The sequence below is a fragment of the Metopolophium dirhodum genome, chromosome 4 (assembly GCF_019925205.1).
Source record: "Metopolophium dirhodum isolate CAU chromosome 4, ASM1992520v1, whole genome shotgun sequence".
Taxonomy (NCBI): Eukaryota; Metazoa; Arthropoda; class Insecta; order Hemiptera; family Aphididae; genus Metopolophium; species Metopolophium dirhodum.
In genome coordinates, this window is record NC_083563.1 from 31,932,255 (window position 1) to 31,953,634 (window position 21,380).

The 21,380-nt window shown below is 27.4% G+C and overlaps 3 protein-coding genes across 3 annotated transcripts; all 3 read left to right on the top strand.

Annotated features, from left to right (window-relative positions):
• Positions 1-166: 166 nt before the first annotated feature.
• LOC132943377 (dynein axonemal light chain 1) lies at positions 167-2,582 on the top strand. Its single transcript, XM_061012345.1, has 5 exons — positions 167-278; positions 352-503; positions 579-871; positions 1,924-2,070; positions 2,448-2,582. Exons 1-4 carry the CDS (start codon positions 273-275, stop codon positions 2,028-2,030), a joined length of 558 nt encoding a protein of 185 aa, XP_060868328.1. The 5' UTR covers positions 167-272; the 3' UTR covers positions 2,031-2,070; positions 2,448-2,582.
• A 5,726-nt stretch (positions 2,583-8,308) lies between these two features.
• On the top strand, positions 8,309-17,890 carry LOC132942999 (putative leucine-rich repeat-containing protein DDB_G0290503). The gene is made up of 8 exons (XM_061011744.1): positions 8,309-8,489; positions 9,340-9,445; positions 9,548-10,067; positions 11,343-11,559; positions 14,413-14,843; positions 15,152-15,344; positions 15,412-15,708; positions 16,812-17,890. Exons 3-8 carry the CDS (start codon positions 9,571-9,573, stop codon positions 17,637-17,639), a joined length of 2,463 nt encoding a protein of 820 aa, XP_060867727.1. The 5' UTR covers positions 8,309-8,489; positions 9,340-9,445; positions 9,548-9,570; the 3' UTR covers positions 17,640-17,890.
• A 1,499-nt stretch (positions 17,891-19,389) lies between these two features.
• Positions 19,390-20,752, top strand: LOC132943000 (coatomer subunit zeta-1-like). The gene is made up of 5 exons (XM_061011745.1): positions 19,390-19,665; positions 19,729-19,974; positions 20,039-20,172; positions 20,398-20,488; positions 20,568-20,752. The coding sequence occupies exons 1-5, from the start codon at positions 19,648-19,650 to the stop codon at positions 20,613-20,615; spliced, it is 537 nt and encodes a 178-aa protein (XP_060867728.1). The 5' UTR covers positions 19,390-19,647; the 3' UTR covers positions 20,616-20,752.
• The last annotated feature ends 628 nt before the right edge of the window (positions 20,753-21,380 follow it).

The window sequence follows — 21,380 nt, forward strand, 5'->3', positions numbered from 1 at the left end:
GATGTACTATTATTTGTTATAAATTATGATACTGTCACATAGACAATAGACAATTATATTACTATAATAATGTAACTATTTAATCCTTCAGTTTTCTGTATAGAAATTAAGTTAGTTAAAAATTGTAAAGTACACTACATCAATAATTTAGTGATGAATAAACAATACAACAAAAGTACATAACCATAGCAACATAATATAATATCTTATTACATGACGTTTTATCTATTCTCACATATGATTAAGAATCAAAGATTATTTTTTGAATAAAAATGGGAGTAAGTATATAATAATATAGGTAATTAATCACTTAATATTTATTATTGTTTTTAAATACTATTTATGTAATAGGATTTAAAAGCAACTACAATAAAAGATGCGTTAAAAAGTTGGGAAGATGAAAATAAGGAATCTGCAAGTGAAGCTACAAATATTTGTTTACAATTTCAGTGGCCACCAATTGAAAAAATGGATAATAATTTATCTGTTATAACTAAATGCGAGTATGTATTTTTATAAAAATAATAATTTTTAAATTTTATATATTGTTAAGATGCAAATGTTAATATTTGTTATAGGAAATTATCATTAAGTACAAATATGATTGAAAAAATAAACGGTTTGGCTGCTTTAAGGCACTTAAAAATTTTATCATTGGGACGAAACTATATTAAGGCTTTTACTGGACTTGAACCATTGGCCGATACTTTAGAAGAATTATGGATATCTTATAACTTTATTGAAAAAATGAAAGGTGTTCTAGGCATGCGTAAACTTAAAGTTTTACACATGTCCAATAATAATGTTAAAGAATGGGCAGAAGTAAATAAGCTTGCAGAAATGGAAAGTCTAAAAGACTTTTTATTTGTCGGTAAGTAATTTATTATTATGTACCAGTCATTCAAATTAGAAGTAAAATTATAATATACACTTTAACTGTATTACTAATAAGTATCTACCTACATAAATTGATCATAATCATGATTATATGCACACTCTAAGTCCCAATTAGTGCGGATAATCGACACTCCGATCACTCTAATAACTTTTACATTGGATAATTTATAAATTATTTATCTAGAATTTAAAACCATTTGTCAAAAATAAAACTATTATTAACATTACTTAAATAATGTAATGTTAGATAATCTACTTCTATTTAGTTTTATATATTATCTACTTATTACTATAAGTATTAATGTATTATTCAATTATTATTAATTATTTTAACAAACATACAAATATTTAACAATTGATACGATACGAATACAATACGATTACGATATTACAATGGCATTTATTATATTGATCCATTTATATAATTACGTTTATTATACAATATACATTAGTAGTTCATATTAATTTATCCAGATAAGGTTTGTAGTTATAGAAAAAAATAATGTTAACAATAAACTTAAATAATATGACATTAGCTATTATTTACAGGGATATTGGCAGACTGTCCCGGGTGGTGAGTGGGAAAAATCCACTTAAGCCGCAGCCGTGAGAGGCCTTTTCGTCTTGTCTTTACTTTCAATAAAAAAAATATTATATTATGATCTGATAATAATTGATTAGGAAAAATTGGTAATTTACAATTACAGTAGAAGCCGTTGCAACCTAAACAATCGGTTAATTAACCCATTTTTCCTTGGTCCCAAAGTGTTCCTAATAAGCGGCTTCAACTGTATTATAAACAATAATAGATTCCTTGTGAATGATTCACTTTTACATAGTATAAATACAATTCTAAAGTACGAATAATATAATTTTTTTTTTTTTTTAAATATTATAAAAATATATTTAGCGTTTTTATGAACCGCTATAATCTTCTCCGGCTGGGCCGAAGTACTTCCAGTCCGCCACTGTACAGGCATTATCTTTTTTTAACCTCGTTATAATAAATAATTTAAATTTTCTCAGGAAATCCACTTTACGACTGTTTGGATGAATCTGTATGGCGTAGTGATTGTATAAGAAAGCTTCCTAAACTAGTAATATTGGACGGAGTACCTATCATAAGGGATTAAAAACGTCTCAGTTGAAAACAATTAAGTCTAAATTTACTAGGTAATTTAATATTTTGTTTTATAAAAAAATAAGAATGTATGATTTATTATTATTTATTACGATGCCGGAATAAGATATTATTGTTGCCTGAAGTTATAAAAGTCTGGCACTGAGTTAATTTATACCTACCTACCTATCTATAATATTTTGATAATTTTTATTTTTTTTTGTAATTAAATTTCTAAAGTAAATTATTATTCGTAATGGTGGGTAGGTATACTCAAAATATTTGGTGTATAAAGTATTTGAGTAGGTACTATGTATCAACTATCAATGGTGTGAATGAAACTAATCTGGCATTGTGATTTGTGATTACCTACACATGTCACGTACAATTTTTTTAATTGAAATTATATTTAATTTTATTATCTTTATAGGAACCAATTAATTTTTGAACAAATCGTCTAGATGGATCATATTATTTCAAAATGCCATACATATAATTCATATTATTTAACGAACAAGACTCAAAAACCTGAATCGTATAATATACATTATATATGTTATTAACATAATACAATGCCTATATTATAAATATATTTTTTTTTTAATAAACTTAATTTATTTTAATCTTTATTACAATTGGTTAATTACCTATATAACTAATAAGGATAAATAGTATGTATATATATAATAAGTACCTATACATTTTAAGACCAGTAAACGGAAAAAATATACTTTCAGAAGTCAAATTTTAATTTTGAAAAAATATTAGAATTCCTTCGCTTTTTGTCCGTGTTTTGTAGGAAGTGAATTTTGTAGGGAGGCACGGTTGCCTCCACCTGGCTCCGCGTATCCACGAAGTCAACAAAAAGTGATATAGCTAATGATATAGCGGCTATATATATCTTTTATTTTATTTTAGAATGCTTACAGTCTATAGGTTATAATTCTATATACAATAGTCAATATTTAATAAGTTAAATGTGATGCGGAATGTTGGAATAATTAAATTATCATGACAGGAGCATATAATCCATTACAATTTCAAGGGGGGGGGGCTAACATTATTAACGTCAATGTGAGCGGGGGGGCTTCAATCCTACAAAACTAAAAAGGGAGGGGGTTAGACTGGCGACTACACAAAGTGAGCAAATAAAAGATAAAACATTCTACATTGAAATCCACCATGTAGATAACGAGGTAGCCGGCCCGTAGGTTAATATAAATTAAATTATCCAAAGTATAGGAACTACTGCGATTTCTGCTCTAATAAGTATTTTTTTTAGATTATATGTGTTGTTATATTTTATAAATATTTTTTTTACTGAGGTTCAAGCCCAGCAACTATATATAACCATTAGCTGTTGTAACTTGTAGGGAATTATAATAATAGTGGTTGGTACGGTTGGTATGGTAAGGTGTTGTTACGGTTGTTAGTAACAACTTGTTACAGTGTAACGAACAGTATGCTGTGTGGCAATGCTTTTACTATTGAGAACCCGGGTGGTCACCCATCCAATTGGTAGCAGCCAATACGCCTAGCCAAGTCACTATAAATATACAATAGTAGCTGATCCTATATTACCGATGAATTTCACGTCGTATATCACTCTTTTCGTTTTAGGTGTGCCCATAGACAAAAGTATACATTATACATTGTATATTATAAGTACCCATACTTATATGGGTGTGACCGACGTAAGTACCTATATATACATAGGTGTATGTAGTATACCTACTAGAGTCTAGAGTGTCTCTCTATCAAGATTCAAAACACTCTATATAGGTAGTATTATAACATAGGTACTAAATATGTTATATATAGGTATGCTAATATTCATAAGTTTTTTCTCTCTTCAGACGATAACATATTATTATAGAATAAGTAACCGGTATATCTGTATTGTAACAAATAAAAAGATAATTTATATTACTCGAGTAGGTACAAACCTTATACATTATGATGTTGATAGGTATAGTAGACAGTAGGTATAGTAGACAGTAGTTATGTCTGCATATGTATAAATAATCAGTGGCGTGTACTACAGGGGTGAGGTTAGGGGTTATATCCCCCCCATTGTCTTTTTTCGCCGACCCTTATAGAAAACAACTTATTAGTTATTACAGCTGTTTTAGAGTCATTAGGTACTTTTTACTAATTATTCATTTTATTTGTTGGGCCACTAAGTTTCTGCGGGTTAATTAATAAAAAAAAAATAAAAAATATTTTATTATTGAATTCAAATTTAATATTATGCATTACAGTCACCTACTTGTGAGTTGTGGCCTATTGTACAGCAAAGCGACTTACACTTACCCGATTTTAGATTCTGAGCAGAGCGATGAATGATGTGTGTTTTTTTTTAATTTTTTAATTTTTGCGTCTGTCATCACCCTTTAGGACAGTAAAATAATGTTTAGATTTTCTTCAACAGTATCTTTCTGATAGGAAAGTGAATCTAGTTGGTACTTTAGGGGGTCAAAAGTGAACATTTCTCAGTAGTTACTAGAAGGCACCTAAAATATTGGTTCAAAAGCAGATGAAAAAAATTAAAAATCCATAGTCCAAAATTTGCAAATTATTTTGAGTTAAAAATTCATAAAAAAATTTCTTTTTAAATCTAAGATTTGAAATTGTAATACAAGATTATCCTCATAAGTTTGTCTACCTTTATCAAAAAAAAAAAATGTCTACAAGCAAATCAAATTAAATTTTTATGAGCCTTTGAAGTTCATATTTTTACAAGATTGAATATTCACTCATATTTCTTATGTGGCGATTTTGTGATTTTGTCGTAATTTAAAAACGAATAACATGAAAATTTTACTGAATATTTATATTTTCATTTTCTATACACCATACAATTTTGAAAATATTACGACTCTTTTTGAGCTGTCTACGGACATTGTCAGTTTTCAATTTTTTTTATTTTTTTACTATAAATATTAATAAAATTTTATTTGTTGGGTAAAAAAGCCTGAATTTTTTTTTTTCATAAGCATTTAAAGTTTGAATATTGACAAAATGTATCAAATTTAAAATTTAATAATTATTTTGTAGTTAAAAATTTATAAAATGTTCAACTTTTATAGCCAAGGATTGAAAAATTAAAACAAGGTTCCACGTAAATAGGTAAATAAATACGTAAATTACTATTTGTCACGCCTGCACTGAAAGTTAAGTTTTCAATGACGGTTGAATCGTTGGAAATCGACCTTTTTCCGTCCAGCAAAGTGGAATCTCCAAAAGTACCGAGTGGTAAAGTGGAAATCCCCAAAAGTGCTGGGCGCACATATCACGCACGTATCCCCTGCACAACCAGGCACTGAGATCTAATGTCTATACCACAAAACATAAACTTTTGGTTACATGTTATATTCATATATTATAACATCCATGCGTGACGCTTAAAATAAATAAAGCGTTTCTTTCATGAAATATTGTTGTCGTAGAATTATGGTCTAGTTGTTGCATAGATCCCCACATTACCTTTGCCGTGATCGATGAATGCAGAGGCGTGACAAAAAATTGTATGTGTGGCTCGTGCAGGAAGGAAATTTTAGTCTTGGGCGAAATGCGACATCCTTAGATAATCCTTTTCATATATAAACTATAGTAAAATAGTAAATATAGCTGAATACCACTGCTGGCTTGGCCTGTGTGTAGTTTATTTATGCGGCAAATCCTCAGTAGTATATATACCTACTCTATATATAGATGTATCTCGGTTTGCGTGTATCTTAGTTTTAAGTTACCTCAATTTACGTAATTACGTACTACTCAGCTTTGCGAAAATATAATTTGACCTAAATGGGCAACCGCAAATACGTATTGAATTTAGCGCCTGTTATATTTTTAACGTGGTTCAAACTACTCTCAAAACTTTTCTGATATATTTAAAAACAATATTGAGATTTTTATCAAAATCAGTCAAGTAGTTTTGGAGTATATAAGCTACTAACACACATTTGGCTTTAAGATATAGTTTCTTTAATCGAGACCACGTAAAACGACGATTTGATAAATGATTTTAAATCATCTACGATTTGCCCGAGTAACCGATGGCAATTGTCGACCATTGTATATAGGTACAAAAAAAAAACTATTTCTTCTATTTCTACTTTATTACAACTTTAGGTACTTATTACTATTACAGTCTATAACAGTAAAACCAACGGCAGCCATTTATACTTGCAGACTGCAGTTGCAATTTTACATAGAAATTAGAAGTTTAGATCGCTGATAGAGCATTTAATATTTATATAGTAGGATCTATGTTGTTTATTGGTCACTAAAAAAAACCACAGATGTAGATACAGATCAAGGTGGATTAATATATAAATCCACCTTGATACAGATATAGATAATTATTATCTATATCTGTGAAAAAACAGAATACACAGTACTACAGTAGTACCCATAACAAAAAAATTAATATTATATTATATAATATATTTTGTCATGGTAGTACCTACCGAGCACCGACGTGGCGACGCGCGACGTATTGTAGGTACTACTGTAGTACTGACTACTGTGCATAGTACAGTTGTGGTAGGTACACTCCATCGTCATACGTCCTATGTACAATATACAATATGTTGTACATCCCAGAATCTACTCCATGATACAATAATAACCATAATTTATTTAATATTGTATTATGATATTATAGTAGGTAGGTGACACGATAGATCTCTACATCGTGGTAGGTAAATTTAATAGGTAGTCAATAATCATAAATTCATAACAGTCATAAGTTAGGGATTCGGAAGCTGTACAAATTGTATATTTTTTCTATAAATTATAATATGGTTTCTTGATTAAAGTATACCAAGCTAGCAATCTATTCTATACAATGACAAGCTTAAAAATGTTAAATGCATAGGTATTTTGCTAATTTTAAAAAGTGCATAGGTATTCAATGTGTTTTTATAGTTCTTAGTTCATAAATCAGCATAATATAATGACCTACCTAAATTAATTCTTATGAATTATTATTTTTGTAGTATTATAAATAGATTAAATTCTATAAGATAAGGACGCATAGCAAAAATTTAAAAAATAGCAGTGATTCATAATTTTTTTGAATCATATATTTTTTAAACGAGATGCATTGTATTTAACATAGTAATTAATTGACAAAGTTTGAAATGTTATTTGTTAAAATATACATTGAATATAATTTTCATCATATAGGCGTAAATAAAGATTCAAACTTTTGTTTTTTGCATATCAAGTAGAATACAAAAATGAAGATTCAAATGAAACGAGTTTTATAAAAACGATAGATAATTCGTATAAATGAAAAATAAAACAATTGCGGTAATTTAAAAAAAGAATATTCAAACTCTTGTGTTTTGTATATCAAGTCGATTACAAAAACGAGAATTCAAATGACGAGACGAGTTTTATGAAAATGATAATTCGAATGAACTTTTTATTTGTGGTTTAAAGAAAAAAGATTCAAACTTTTGTGTTTTGTATATCAAATCGAATAGAAAAATGAAGATTCAAATGAAACGAGTTTTATAAAAACGATAATTTTTGCTGGTCTTCCATTTTTAAGTGTGATAATAATATGACAATTCACTTTTAAAAAGCACAGCACAAGATTGCAGGTTCTGCTAATGAACTAAGATAAATATCTATAGATAGATATCTTAGTTCGTGGTTTTGCTGAACGCAAATTTATCGCTATATTGCTTGTCTTGCGCATGAGCGTCGAGCCAAAAAAGTCGAGAAAACTAATGGTGCGCTGATAAATGAATTTTACTACAGAAAAAAAAACAGTTGAAAATTTGAGTCTGGCATTGCTGTTGTTAATGAAGATTATTGTATACAATATTGCACCTTAATATTTGAGTCTGTTAAAAGTTTGTTTTAGTTTTTCATAATATTGTAAATATTGAAATAAATATTACAGAAATTATATCCGTTATAACAAAAATTGAAAATTGTTTTCTATTATTCGGTTGGTATTCTACGTTTCCGTAGATTCCTGCAGCTGTAATAAAGTAATAATAATAATTTTTTATCGAGTAGTCTTACCAGATATCGTATATCAAGTATAAATATCATGACTCATGAACATTAGAACCTATATCTCTACAATGTCCATGATAAATATTATGCACATTATCTATAATTAAATGTTTAGGTAGTCAATTTTTCTTTACATAATATTTTAATTATATATTTTGACATTTCTAAACGCATAATATAATTCTAGACTCTACTCACACCACAGCATAGATTAGAATACTATGCTTACACTATTCATAGAAGTCTGAAGTAGTATGTTGAACTGTGTTGATGACAACGCTAATGACGCTATATGTGCTCATTATAATTTAGAAATTTATTTAAAATTAATTACTATTACGAAATTAATTTCTTTTCTTCCACCTCAAATCGGTTTATTTCGACGGACTGGTGGACGGGACAGGATGAAAAAAACATGTTGACAATATTTTCGGTAGGTGCCTACAGCATACTCAATAGGTATTGTAAATTTAACAGTTTTGGTTGATAGATACTTTTCAGTTTTAATTTTATTCACCATGTCATGAGAATAAGTAAAAGTACCCGTCGGCCATTATTATGAATTTTCCAAAACGAATCGCCTGACGCTATGACTACGTGATTATTTGTATTTTGTACTTATTATTAAATAACTATTATTGATCATAATATTATCATATTATTTATCATCTAATATATCTACATTGTACAAGCTGGAATACTTTTCGTTGTTAAATGCTTTTTAAAATGTAACACAGACACATAATATATTACTAATTAATAGTTAATACTTGATATTATCAGTACTCTACAACGTTACCATATTTCATAATTTATATTTTACTATTTTAGAATTTAGTTGATTATATAAATATTATAAGTATTGATAATTTATAATTAACACAATATTTGTCATTAAATTTTAGTAATGGTAAACTGGTATCACCGCGATACCGACGAATAACTACACAATAAAAATATTTATAGCCCTGTGGCTTACTGGTTTAGTGGTTTGTGCCTTGTGGCATTCATGTGGGGGGTACAAGCTGTTATCTATCGACTCGTCGGACTCAGATTTCAATAACTCGACTAACTCGACGATTTTTATAATAGGTTTAGTCGTTTAGTGTATTACTCAATTACTGTATAGTAGGTTTATTAAGTGTATCGTTTATGATATTATTATGCTGATACTAATATAATATTATTATTTGTTGTAATTTGTATACCTACTTGCTTTCTTGAATTATCTATTTACAATTTAATTGGAATTTAAAAACTTTTCGTTGGTTGTTTAAACATAGATATTCAATAAATATAATAGTTATTAGTGGTAACTAATGCTATTTGGTGGAATTTGGAAGACAATTAAATATACACTGCTAATTACTATTTAGTCACTTCCTAGTTGTAAGTATTAAAATAAAAATTTTTTTATCGACTCGTTTTATTAATATTATTACTAGCCACTACCTAGGTATTCAACTAACTTGTTTCATTGATTTTAAAAAGGTGCTTTCCATTCAGCAATAAATATGTTTGCTTCAATGTTTAAATCACTTCTTAATAAATCAGTTATTGATGCCAAGAAGGAAACGATTGCGTTTGCGGTGAAAGATGATACTATTATAATTAGTAGACAAGATGTTGAGGACATGCTAACTGAATTGGATGAAATCAAAGATAATACAGATAATGATGATAATTGTTCCGTGACAAAAGATAATGTTACAGATGCTATTGAGTCATTGTCTATCGCTGATTACCATCCAGAATATTTAAATGATAGTGCTTCAGTTGATAATTTTGATGACACTAAAAGTGAAGTAAGCTCTATTGGAGAAAACCAACTACCAGTTACTACAGTTGAGGATCCCAATATAAAAAAAACTTTGAACCAAATTAATAGTCTTCAGTGTTTATTTACGTGGAACATAAAATCAAAGAACAAAAAAGATTTAATTTTATTCATACGGAATAAATATGGAGAATACAACTTAAATATAACTTCATCTGAATTTACATTAGAAAGGTAGGTAAGTTTTAATAAATAATTTGAATAAATTACTATTGTATTAAAATTGAGAATGAATCAAATTCACTTTAATTAACCAATAATTTTTCATTTATGGCTATCTACCTCAACAGGTAACAATCAGACACTTCCAAATGTTCAATATGTACCTCATTGTTTTCATTGATCACCACAGTAACCGCTTCTAAAATCAGCTTACTTCATAATCATCAATCTTAACCTCGCCCATTACTTACCCAAAATATATAAACTACTCACTAAAATACTACCCAAAAACATCTAGGCAATCGCCAAAAGTTACTTAAACAAGTACTAAAAATATGTCTAACTAATCAACATTATAAAAAAAAATTGTAGTTGATTAACAAGTTTCTTCATTCTACTAGTAATATTTTTTATATTGTTTTATTTTTTATCTTTATCTGTTTTTTCTCATATAGTTTAATATCTTTCCAACAGTTGTGACTTTTATTCTTATTGTCTAAATAAATTACATAATAATGTAAAAACCAAATTGATATAATATGGTGTCTTGATATATTACAAAGGGTTCACTTTATTATTATTATTTAATTATTAGTATCACTAGCTATAAACATAATTGGTATGCTATATTTAAAAAAAGCAAATTTGGGACTATTTTATTATAGACTAATGGGTAATCAATAAAAAAATTCATTTTTTGGGAGGGTGGGTAGTGGACGATTGTTTAGAATAAATGTGTTTTCAGTAGCGTTAACAAGGAGTGACATGGTGGTCAGACCCCCCCCCCCCCTCACTGGCTTTGAAGTGGATAATCTTCCACATTGTGTTTGATTTGAATTTTGAATCAATTCAAATTATATTCATTGTTCTAATGAACAATATGTTGTTAAATATTTTAATACCTAACTTAACAGTTTTGAGATAGTAGGGGATTTTCCAATTTTTCCCTCCCATGTAGCCATGTTGTTTCTTTTTTGACCCCCTCCCCATTCAGAAATCATGTCTACGTCACTGCGTGTTTTAACCTGTTGCTACATGATTGTAACCTTTAGAAAATGGTTAACAACTTTTATATGGTCCTGTATGTTATATAACATCAATATACAAATTTGCTAGATTAAACCGGTGTGAAAAATAATGCACCGGGATGTTTGGACCATATCGTTTACATGGTTCCTGGTGCGAGATAATGTAGGATAATTTTAAACCGGTATAGTTTAGCGAATTTGTGGAATGCTTGACTAAATAATCAATTTAAATTTATCAAATAATTTTTATATTTCTTAGGTTTATAGGTAACATAATTATTGGCTATGAACTGTTTCATAATGGTGAGTCTGAATTAGCCCAAATGAAAATATTGGAAATTGGGACATGGCTTGAAGATTTAGATAAAGGTGTTGATGAGTTTTATTTATCTATTAAAACTGGTGTTCAACATGTTATGAAAGCAACTTTCATTCATATGTTATTTGCTACTAATCTTACTGGAGAATGTAAATGGGTAAGCTATTATTTTTAGTTAGGTCTTATTTATTTATTCTCATTACTTATAATATTCAAGTTTTTAAGTAGGTATGTATTCTATTTTAAATATTTGTATCTATAAGTGACATTTAAACCAAACACTACTTGTTTAGACATGACAAAAAATGTTAATTGTAATGACTATATAATGTTTTCCCACACAAAAACAGTGTAACTTAGGTAGGTTTTTAAGAAGATATCATACCTGCCAGTGGCCTTTACATAATTTTTGTATGGGAGAGAGGAGAAAAAAAATTTTAAACCTAGGTACCTGCATCACATTAAAAGAATAAATAACAAAATGTAGGTAATGGATAATTAGGTACAAGTGTCTATAAATATTTTAATTTAAGTTCAAACTTAGTATTATTAGGTATATAATATTCCTAATATATTCTGATTTGCGAGCGTAGGTATATATTGGTCGGCTGAAAATTTTTAGTTTTACCATGCCTTTCAAAAAGTTAAAATTACGCCCCTGAATCAAACATTTATAGTACACAATTTATTATTTTTTTTATGGTTCCTTGTAACGCGCTAACACTACGAACACTATTTTGTAAAATTTAAAAAAAAGTCCTATGAGGAGAGGAATGAGAATCCGACCCCACATCTCCCCTTTGTATGCTCCTGAGGCCCTGGCAACTGCATTTGTTGTCTCTGTCTTACAAACTTACTAAGCAAATTTATGTTCAACAGATCTAATTTTGTGTTGTTAGTTTTAACATTTATGAATTAAACTATTCAAACTTAAAGTTAAGAATATTATTTGTGTTTGTAGGTATGTTACCATTTTTATGATATTTTAATTTGTTATGCAAGTTATGAGCAATTATTATATTAAAATTTAAAAATGTTCATATATTCCAGAAAAATTGAAATATCATAAAAAAGATAGTGTACACTGTACAAATATGGATGGTTATTTTTAATTTATTTTTTAAAGTGTTATTTATTTTGAAAGTTCCTATACCTATACCTATTGTTTGATTAACAATTTGTTTAAAAGAAATATATTACATAAAAAATTATCATTATTATTATTTGTTATAATCATCATTTTATTTTTTCATACCTACAATTTGTTAAAATGTTTAAAGGAACTATTAAAGACTGAAATAGTGAAATAAAATTAATGTGTAATTGATAATTACTAATTACTAATTAGTAAATAGTGGTTTATCAGATATCAATTTTATTTTAATATTGGTTTAGGGTTTTTGCCTAAAATGTTGTTTTTTAATATATGTATATATTTATATATATTATATTATATCGGTTTTATATCTTTAGCATATTCCGGATTATTGGTTAAATTTATATTTTTTCTCATTGGGTAAATTTTTTTTAGATTCTGAGCGAAGCGATGAATGTATTGATTTTACAATGATGTGTGTTTTTTTTTTATTTTTGTGTCTGTCATCACCTTTTAGGACAGTAAAAGTGCTTGGATTTTCTTCAATAGTAACTTTTCTGATAGGAAAGTGAATCTAGTTGGTACTTTGGGGGGTCAAAAGTAAAAATTTCCCAGTAGTTTTCACAAGCGACGTGAAAAACAAAAGAAAAATTAAGGAAAAACGGGAATTTTTACGCAAAATCTGTTTTCGAGAAAATCGATTTTGGTTTTTGGTGTAACTCTAAAACAAATGACCGTAAGGACATGAAATTTTGACTGAATGTTTATATTAGCATTTTCTATACACCATAAAATTTACAAAATATTTTGACTCTTTTTGAGCTGTTTACGGCCATTGTCAGTTTTCAATTTGTTTAGCTTTTTTTTCTATAAATATCAATAAAATTTTATCTGTTGAGTAAAAAAGCTTGAAAAATTAATAGAAGGCTCCTAGGTTATTGTTTCAAAGGCAGATAAAAAAAATTAAAAATCCTTAGTCACAGTTTTTATTTATAAGCATTTAAAGTTCAAATTTTCACAAAATACGGAAAAATCACGAAAATTAGCAGATTATTTTGAGTTGAGAATTCATAAAAATTTTTCTTTTTAAATCTAAGATTTGAAAATGTAATTTAAGATTACTCAAAAGTTTGTCTACCTTTATCAAAAAAAAATGTCTACAAGAAGCTTAAATTAAATTTTTATGAGCGTCTGGAATTTATATTTTTACAACATTTGATATTCACTTGATTTCTCATGTAACAATTTTCTTATTTTATTGTAATTGAAAAATTAATGACTGTAGATACTTGAAAATTTCACTGAATGTTTAAACCAAAAAATCTCTTGGCTTAATTTCTACACAATAAAAAAAAATTTTAATTTGGTTGATCTTAACTTTATTTAAAAAAATGTCTGTCCTAAGTTACCTTGATTTTTGGGTAACTTGGGATACCCATAAATGTTTATGTAAAATTCAAGGTACCTTCGATATTATTTAACTTGGGACTTAATTAGTTTTAAAAAAAAATTGATATTATTAAATAAGTTTTTTTAATGATTTTATTGAATTTAAAGTAACATTACTGACATTAGGTTTAACTTGGGAAAGTAGTAAAGTATGGGATAGGCTTGTCCTAAGTTACCCTAAAATTAGATACATTTATTTACCTCCAAACCTTATCGTATATAAATTACTTTAAGGTGATAACAATGTTTAAATTTAATTTACAATATATTCGCCATTCAATTAACATAAAAATCTACTTCATTGTTCAACTAGCATACTCATAGGACTTAAACCTAATTCACTTGAATTTTAAAGCTTATAATATATGTTTCATTAATTAAATAAATAAACATAACGACTAACACATAGATTTATCTATTTGTTCTAACTTAATAGCTTAAATATCAGTTTTAATTTATTTTTAGCTATTGGATGATATTGTATTATTTACTAACATGGATTCTAAATCAAGAGCATCTGTACATGCAATACGTTCAGCTGTCTTAATTGAATACGGTGAAAATCCAATCTACTTAAAAAAAGCTTGTGAGGTGGCGAAGAAAGCATGTGATTTAGATCCTAAAACTTCTCATTGGTTTTATATTCATTCACTTGCATTGACAGCTCAAAGAAAATTCTTACTGTCACATAAATCAAGTCCAACTGAAAATGAAATGAATACAATTCATCAAGCAATTATTTTGTCTAATGGAAAAAATGCTCTTTTCAATTACCATAACATGGTTTTATATAAAGATACTACAGTTGGAAATTTTCATAATAATAAAAATAAAAATGATAAGTCTTGGTTTAAAAAAAATGTACAAGATAACAAAAAAATTGTTCATATGATCAAGTAAGTAAATTAATGAGAACTCATTAATTATAATTTTTTTAAGAAATTATTTTTATTATAATTTTATATTTATTTGGAATGATTTGTGCATTTTGGCATAATACTTATTGCTTAGAGTATAATTGTATTTAGACAATACTATTTACTTCATAATAAAAATAAAATATGCAATGATTATTTATAATAACATTTTGGTGTAACTTTGATTAAAAGATGTCAGTAGATATAAAATTTTAAATCTGGTATAGAATATGTTTCAAAATATTTCACAAGAGGAGTTTTCTAAAGTTTTTCTTTTATTATTTTAGAACTATAATAGATATGGATCCAAAAGACCCTCACTTGGTAGTTAAGTGTGCTAGAACATTAATGACACTTCCAATTATGGTCCGTGATTTTAGTTTGGGAAAACAATATTTGACAAAAGCCTTTGAAATGGCACCAAATGATGCCACTGTTTTACAAGCAATTGAAAACACAGTTCAAGCTTATAAAGATGTTGTAAGATATATTCAGACATTTTATTCATTTAATATTCTAGTTCATTGTTTTTTTTTTTTAATTTTAGTCAAAAAAACAGAAACCCAAAACAAATGAAACAAAACAAAATCAACTCCCGGCAAAAAATAAAACATCAAAATTAGGAATGGATTTAGGATTTATAGTGAAAAAACAAAAAAATGGAGAAGATCCTGTTCCTTTCCTCACTAATTTGCTTTCTAAATATGATGGACTAGATAAATCAAAAATTATGGCTCAGCTTTGTTCTTACTCTATATTATTCGAAAACAACCTAAGATCAGGCGTTGAACAGTTTATTAAGTTGATTGAACAATCAGAAATTGTCAGTAATGATACAATTACAGTAAGTATTTTTAAAAATATAACAATTTTGACTTGTAGTAAATATTATTTTCTATCTAACTAACAAATTATCCATCTATATTTTATTTATCATTAATAAAATTAATAAGAAATAAATTATTTTTTATTCTAATATAACCTATTTTAGATTCCAAGCAGAGTAATGAAAAACACCTTTTGGAGCATGAAACTTTGGGGGTTGTTTCTGATAGTAAATTATATCTGGTTTGTACATTAGGAGGTCTAAGAAAATAATTTTGTCAGTACTTTTCAAAATAATCAACAAAAACAACAAATTAATTTCTTAAGATTATTATTTTTTTTGTTATAATTCAAAAATTAAATTTTCACCAAATACTTATAATTATAATACCATATGTAATTAATATGTATAATTATCCATATTAGCTATTTCCTAGACCATGATATAATTTTCAAACATTTAAAAAAAAAATGTTCAACTCAAAACTTGAATTTTAACACAAGTCTCCTTATAATTTGTAATTATTTGTAATTTTTAACTTACAGAAATTATAAAAATTTTAAAAATCCATATTCACAATTTCTTTTTAAGCGTTTGTACTTTGTCAAAATCAAGAAAATTGGTAAATATTTTGTAGTTACAAATGTAGTAAAAAATTCTTCATCTGTTATTTTTACTATATTAAAAAAAAAAGGTTAGCGTAATACTTCATGCACTTTTTATTAATATTAAAAGTTAAAATGTTGGCTAAATTTGATATTTTAAAAATAAACAACTTAAATTTTTATAAATATAATATTTAAATTTTTTTTTTGTTAACTATTATACTAACTAATACATTTTTCCATTACATATATTATTAAAATATTTAGTTTAATTTTAAGCTATTTATGGTTTATACCGAGATCTTTTTCATACCATTCTATGGAAAAAAAAGTACTGACTTATTAGTTAATAAATAATAACTGTCATAGGTGATGTTATACTATAATTATTTTATATTATTATAATACGCAATTTATTTTTGACAAAATTATTTCAACCTGCTGTATAATTAATACTAATATACATTTGTGCAAGGTCCTGTTTGGTACTTCTTATAATTATTGTATTTGTTTCAGAAACATGTTTCATCATTTGGTTCAAAGTCATTTAGTTTACCAGAGCTTATTTGTAACGAAATCAGATTGATTACAAATTGTGGCACTTCTTCTGATGATATGCTCTATTATTTTAAAATGTTAACTAAAATCATAGAGACATGTAATTTAAAACTTAAAGAGGTTGACTCATCTATGAAGAGCAAGCTCATGATTGATTCTTCAGTCAAATCAGTTAAATCTACATCCGTGCGAAGTGAAACTGAATCATCAGATAATGAGACCGTTGCTAAAATTAAACCAAAAAAAAATCATAAAGCTAAGCACTTGCAAAATACAGGTCCTAAAGTATTTACACAGACTGTTAAATTGAACAAAGGAGCAAAAGTTATAAATGCAAACTCCAAAAATAACAAAAATGCTTCAGAAAAAGCACAAAATAAAAAACCACAGCCAAAAGCAAATGATGTTAATAAAATGAAAGTTAAAATGGAAAAAGTTTTAAATTCTGCCAATGGAGAAGGAGTTGGAATTTCCAATAAATCAAAGAATTTGCCTATGGATAGTCATTTAGAAATGCAACAAGGATTACAAAATTATACCCAGCAATTATATCAAAATATTTTAGCTAACACGCAGGCACGTTTTAATTCACCTAATGTGTCTTCTACTGATCTTAATAACTATTTCAATCAAAATCATGCAAACTTTAGATCACCAATGCAATCGAATCCATTTCAGAACCCATATACCCCACCATTACTTAGTCTAAGACCTGAAATAAGCCCTAAAAATCCAAAACCTAAACCAAAAACAAATGTTGTTCAAACACATCCAAAAAAAAAATGAGTTGAGTTTATTTATGTTTTTGATTTCTTTCACCTAAAATATTCAGGGTTTTTTAGCATTAAGAAATTAAATGTACTATGATTATAACATATTATGTTGTTGTTGACATAATATATAATACATTTTTTAATTATTTTTGTATACAGCTTCAATATTAAATTACAAGTAACTTATGTTTTTGTCATTTTACTATTATAATTGTAAAGATATTCAGTTATGACCATAATTATAAAAAGAGTTTACTACATAAAGCATTTATTTTTCATATACTTGGACACATTATACAGTTATGTAACATACTATTTTAAGTATTTTGAATGGATTAATAATGCAACCTTATTTTAATAAAATGGTATTTATTGAGGGGAATAAGCAATCCCTGAAACTAGACTGCATCTTTCCAAAAGAAAAACGATGATTTAATAGAAATAAGTCACTATTGCACCAATTCAATGAAACATGCAATTTGTAGATTTTTATTGTCTCCGGGAATCTATAACATGCTACCTATTAAAATGGTGTTTTTTGTTTGTCGGTGAATAACAATTTGGGGAAACGAAAGTTGGCGATTAAGTATTATGTTTTATTTTCATTGATTAAAACTAATCAAAGAATGTATACCTTTAGTAATTTGTGTTAGACTTTTCTAATACCTAATACTTTTTTTAAGAAAGTAGATTTAGTACTTTTTCTAATTTTCACTAACTTGAAAATTAAAAAGGTGGACAAGTGACTGCTGTACAGTAATTGTTGAGTATGTCATTGTAATGTATGTGTTATATTTGAATTCAATGATAAATCATTGTATACGAAAAACGATTTTAGCTAAGACTGTGTTATCCTAGCATACTTCAAATATCTTCAATACTTGTACAGCTGTTGTATAAATTATCTAATTTAATAATTTAAAAAAAATTAATAAAAATCAAAAACATTTAGTGGCGGCTATAAATAGCATAATTTTATGGTATTTATTTTTTGATAAAGGTCGAAAATATTATATTTTTTGGCAAAAATTATATAACTAGTGGACCGCACATCGCTTCTGATACTTATAGATTACCAGCTGATCCTTTGCATTTCGTTGCCCGTATAAGTTTACAACTCTTAAAAAAATTATGATTATTCAACTCCTTTTGAGTGTAACTTACTGTAACCATACTGTAACTCAGCCACTGAAGAGAAAGATTAATTTCTCTGAAACTAGTAAAACCATTGTGGCATTATATCTTTTTTTGATGATGATTTTTAGATTCTAAGCAGATCGATGAATGTATTGATTTTACAATTATATGTTTTTTTTGAACATTAAAACGGATTATTTATCCATTCAAAAAGCTTAAAAATGCAAGTTTTTATTATAGCTAAAATATTAACGATACATAGGCATCATGGTTATTTTTATAAGCATTTAAAGTTCAAATTTTGTCAAAACCACAGTTAATTTGTAGTTCAAAACTTATAAAATATTAAATTTGTATAAACTAAGACTAGAAAATTTAATATAAGGTCTTTCATACAAGTAGTTCATACTTTTACCGAAAAGTTACAGATAATTTTAGGAAAATTGGTATGCAAATACAATGTTTTTTCAAAAATGAATTCATTCTGGTAAGACGTATATGAAATTTACGTCTTACTTTCTATAGTTGATATTTGAAACTTGATAAATATTTATTTTTTTTTTAAGTAATAATAATACGGCAAGGTTAGCCCCCCCTGCGGACGACACTGACTGTTAAAATTTGCTTAAACGGTTAGGTGTGCCGTGTGCGTTGGATCGCATATTATTGCACGAATGCAAAAATTTTTTAAATTATATTCCTATCATGATTATTTTAAGCAGTTCCGTTCCCCGTGATTACTGGTTTATCAATATTTGGATAGGATGTGAAGATAGCAGCATTTGCGGATAGATAAATAATAGATAATATTATGCTATACGGGTCGGGCGCTGAAAATTCAAAATATAGCCACTTCAATTTTAAATATTAACGAATAAATAATAATGGATTTTTCGTTACTGGTAAGTTAAACATTGAACAGAAACAAACATAAATATTGTCATTCGATATTCATGAACTTACAGGAACCAACTTTGTACACTGTCAAGGGCATGGCTATTTTGGACAATGATGGCAATCGCATACTGGCCAAATACTATGATGACAATATATTTCCAACGATTAAAGAACAAAAAGCATTTGAAAAAAACCTATTCAACCGTACTCACAGAGCAAATGCAGAAATTATCATGCTGGACGGAATTACATGTCTGTACAGGAGCAATGTGGATCTGTTCTTTTATGTCATGGGAAGTTCACATGAGAACGAAGTAACAACATTGTCTGGAGTATATCATGTAAATTTCAAATGTACATGGTATTTTTATATTTCAGCTGTTATTGATGAGCGTCTTACAATGCATGTACGATTCTGTCAGTCAAATTTTAAGGAAAAATGTGGAAAAACGAGTTGTACTTGACAACTTAGATGTTGTTATGTTGGCGTTGGATGAAATTTGCGATAATGGGTAAAACTACAATATATTTTATAACCATAATATGAGTAAACATAATTTATAATATTTTATATTATACACTACGCTACAGCAATGGGTTGATAAAGGTCCACACGCACTGTTGTGGTGGTACTAAAATCACCTTGAGGGTACCACCACAGTAGTGATACATTTTTCCACTACTGCTTCAGTAACATATTAAGTATGTTCAGGTCTTAAAACATTTATTTTCCACAGAATTATATTGGAAGCCGATTCTGGGGCAGTTGTACAGAGAGTAGCATTACGAACCGATGACATACCAATTGGAGAACAAACTGTTGCACAAGTAAGCTACCTATTTTATAATTAGTATTTAGTACTCCAATGGTACAAAATTGTAACATACATGTGTATATTTATTTTAGGTCTTCCAGTCAGCAAAGGAACAGTTGAAATGGTCATTATTAAAATAGTGTATATTTTATTCAAATCTTTCAAGTATAAGATGTTAACATATTACATACCATTATTTTTATTGTTTATATAATACTATATATTTATAACTTATTATTAAATATTTAAATCAATACAGATTCAATTTATAGATGAACTTGTGAAAATTCTAGTTTTTTTTCTGACTAATTAGCTAATTTAGTTATGGTATAAATGGTATTTGTTTAAACTGGTTTAAAAGCTATGTTAATAAGAGGAAACAAATTACAAATATTAATGGGGTTTTAGGGCAGGTAAATGAAGTTGTGTATGGTGTTCCCTATGGTAGTATTCTAGGTCCAATTTTGTTTGTTATGTATATTATTAGTGTGATATGAATGTTGATAGATAAATAGTTGTATATGTGGATCGTGGATGATACATTACCGTTTTAGTTTCCAAATTTTTTTTAGTTTTTTTTCTATAAATGTCAATAAAATGTTATTTGTTGGGTTAAAAAGCATGAAAATTGAATACAAGGCTCCTGATATAATATTATTGTTACAATAGTAGTTGAAATTTTGAAAAATATTGAAAATACACATTACTGCATTAGACCATAGATTATGTTTAATCTAGTGGTGCATAGATTTAACATACTATATAGAGATGGTTAACGGTGACAAAATTTGGTCACCGTGATAATGGTGACAGCTACTTTAAGTCACCGTGATTTTTAATGGGACTGGTCAACCATTTGTTTTGCATAATATATATTTAAGTTACTCAGTAACCAATAACCATCA

Bases quoted from the DNA above. Each gene is read 5' to 3' on its own strand.
- LOC132943377 (XM_061012345.1), top strand. The intron at 504-578 runs GTATGTATTTTT...TATTTGTTATAG, and splicing joins TCTGTTATAACTAAATGCGA to GAAATTATCATTAAGTACAA. The intron at 872-1,923 runs GTAAGTAATTTA...AAATTTTCTCAG, and splicing joins AAAAGACTTTTTATTTGTCG to GAAATCCACTTTACGACTGT.
- LOC132942999 (XM_061011744.1), top strand. From the start codon at position 9,571: ATGTTTGCTTCAATGTTTAAATCACTTCTTAATAAATCAGTTATTGAT. The intron at 11,560-14,412 runs GTAAGCTATTAT...ATTTATTTTTAG, and splicing joins TTACTGGAGAATGTAAATGG to CTATTGGATGATATTGTATT. The intron at 15,345-15,411 runs GTAAGATATATT...TTTTAATTTTAG, and splicing joins TTCAAGCTTATAAAGATGTT to TCAAAAAAACAGAAACCCAA.
- LOC132943000 (XM_061011745.1), top strand. The intron at 19,975-20,038 runs GTAACAACATTG...TTTATATTTCAG, and splicing joins GAAGTTCACATGAGAACGAA to CTGTTATTGATGAGCGTCTT. The intron at 20,173-20,397 runs GTAAAACTACAA...TATTTTCCACAG, and splicing joins GATGAAATTTGCGATAATGG to AATTATATTGGAAGCCGATT.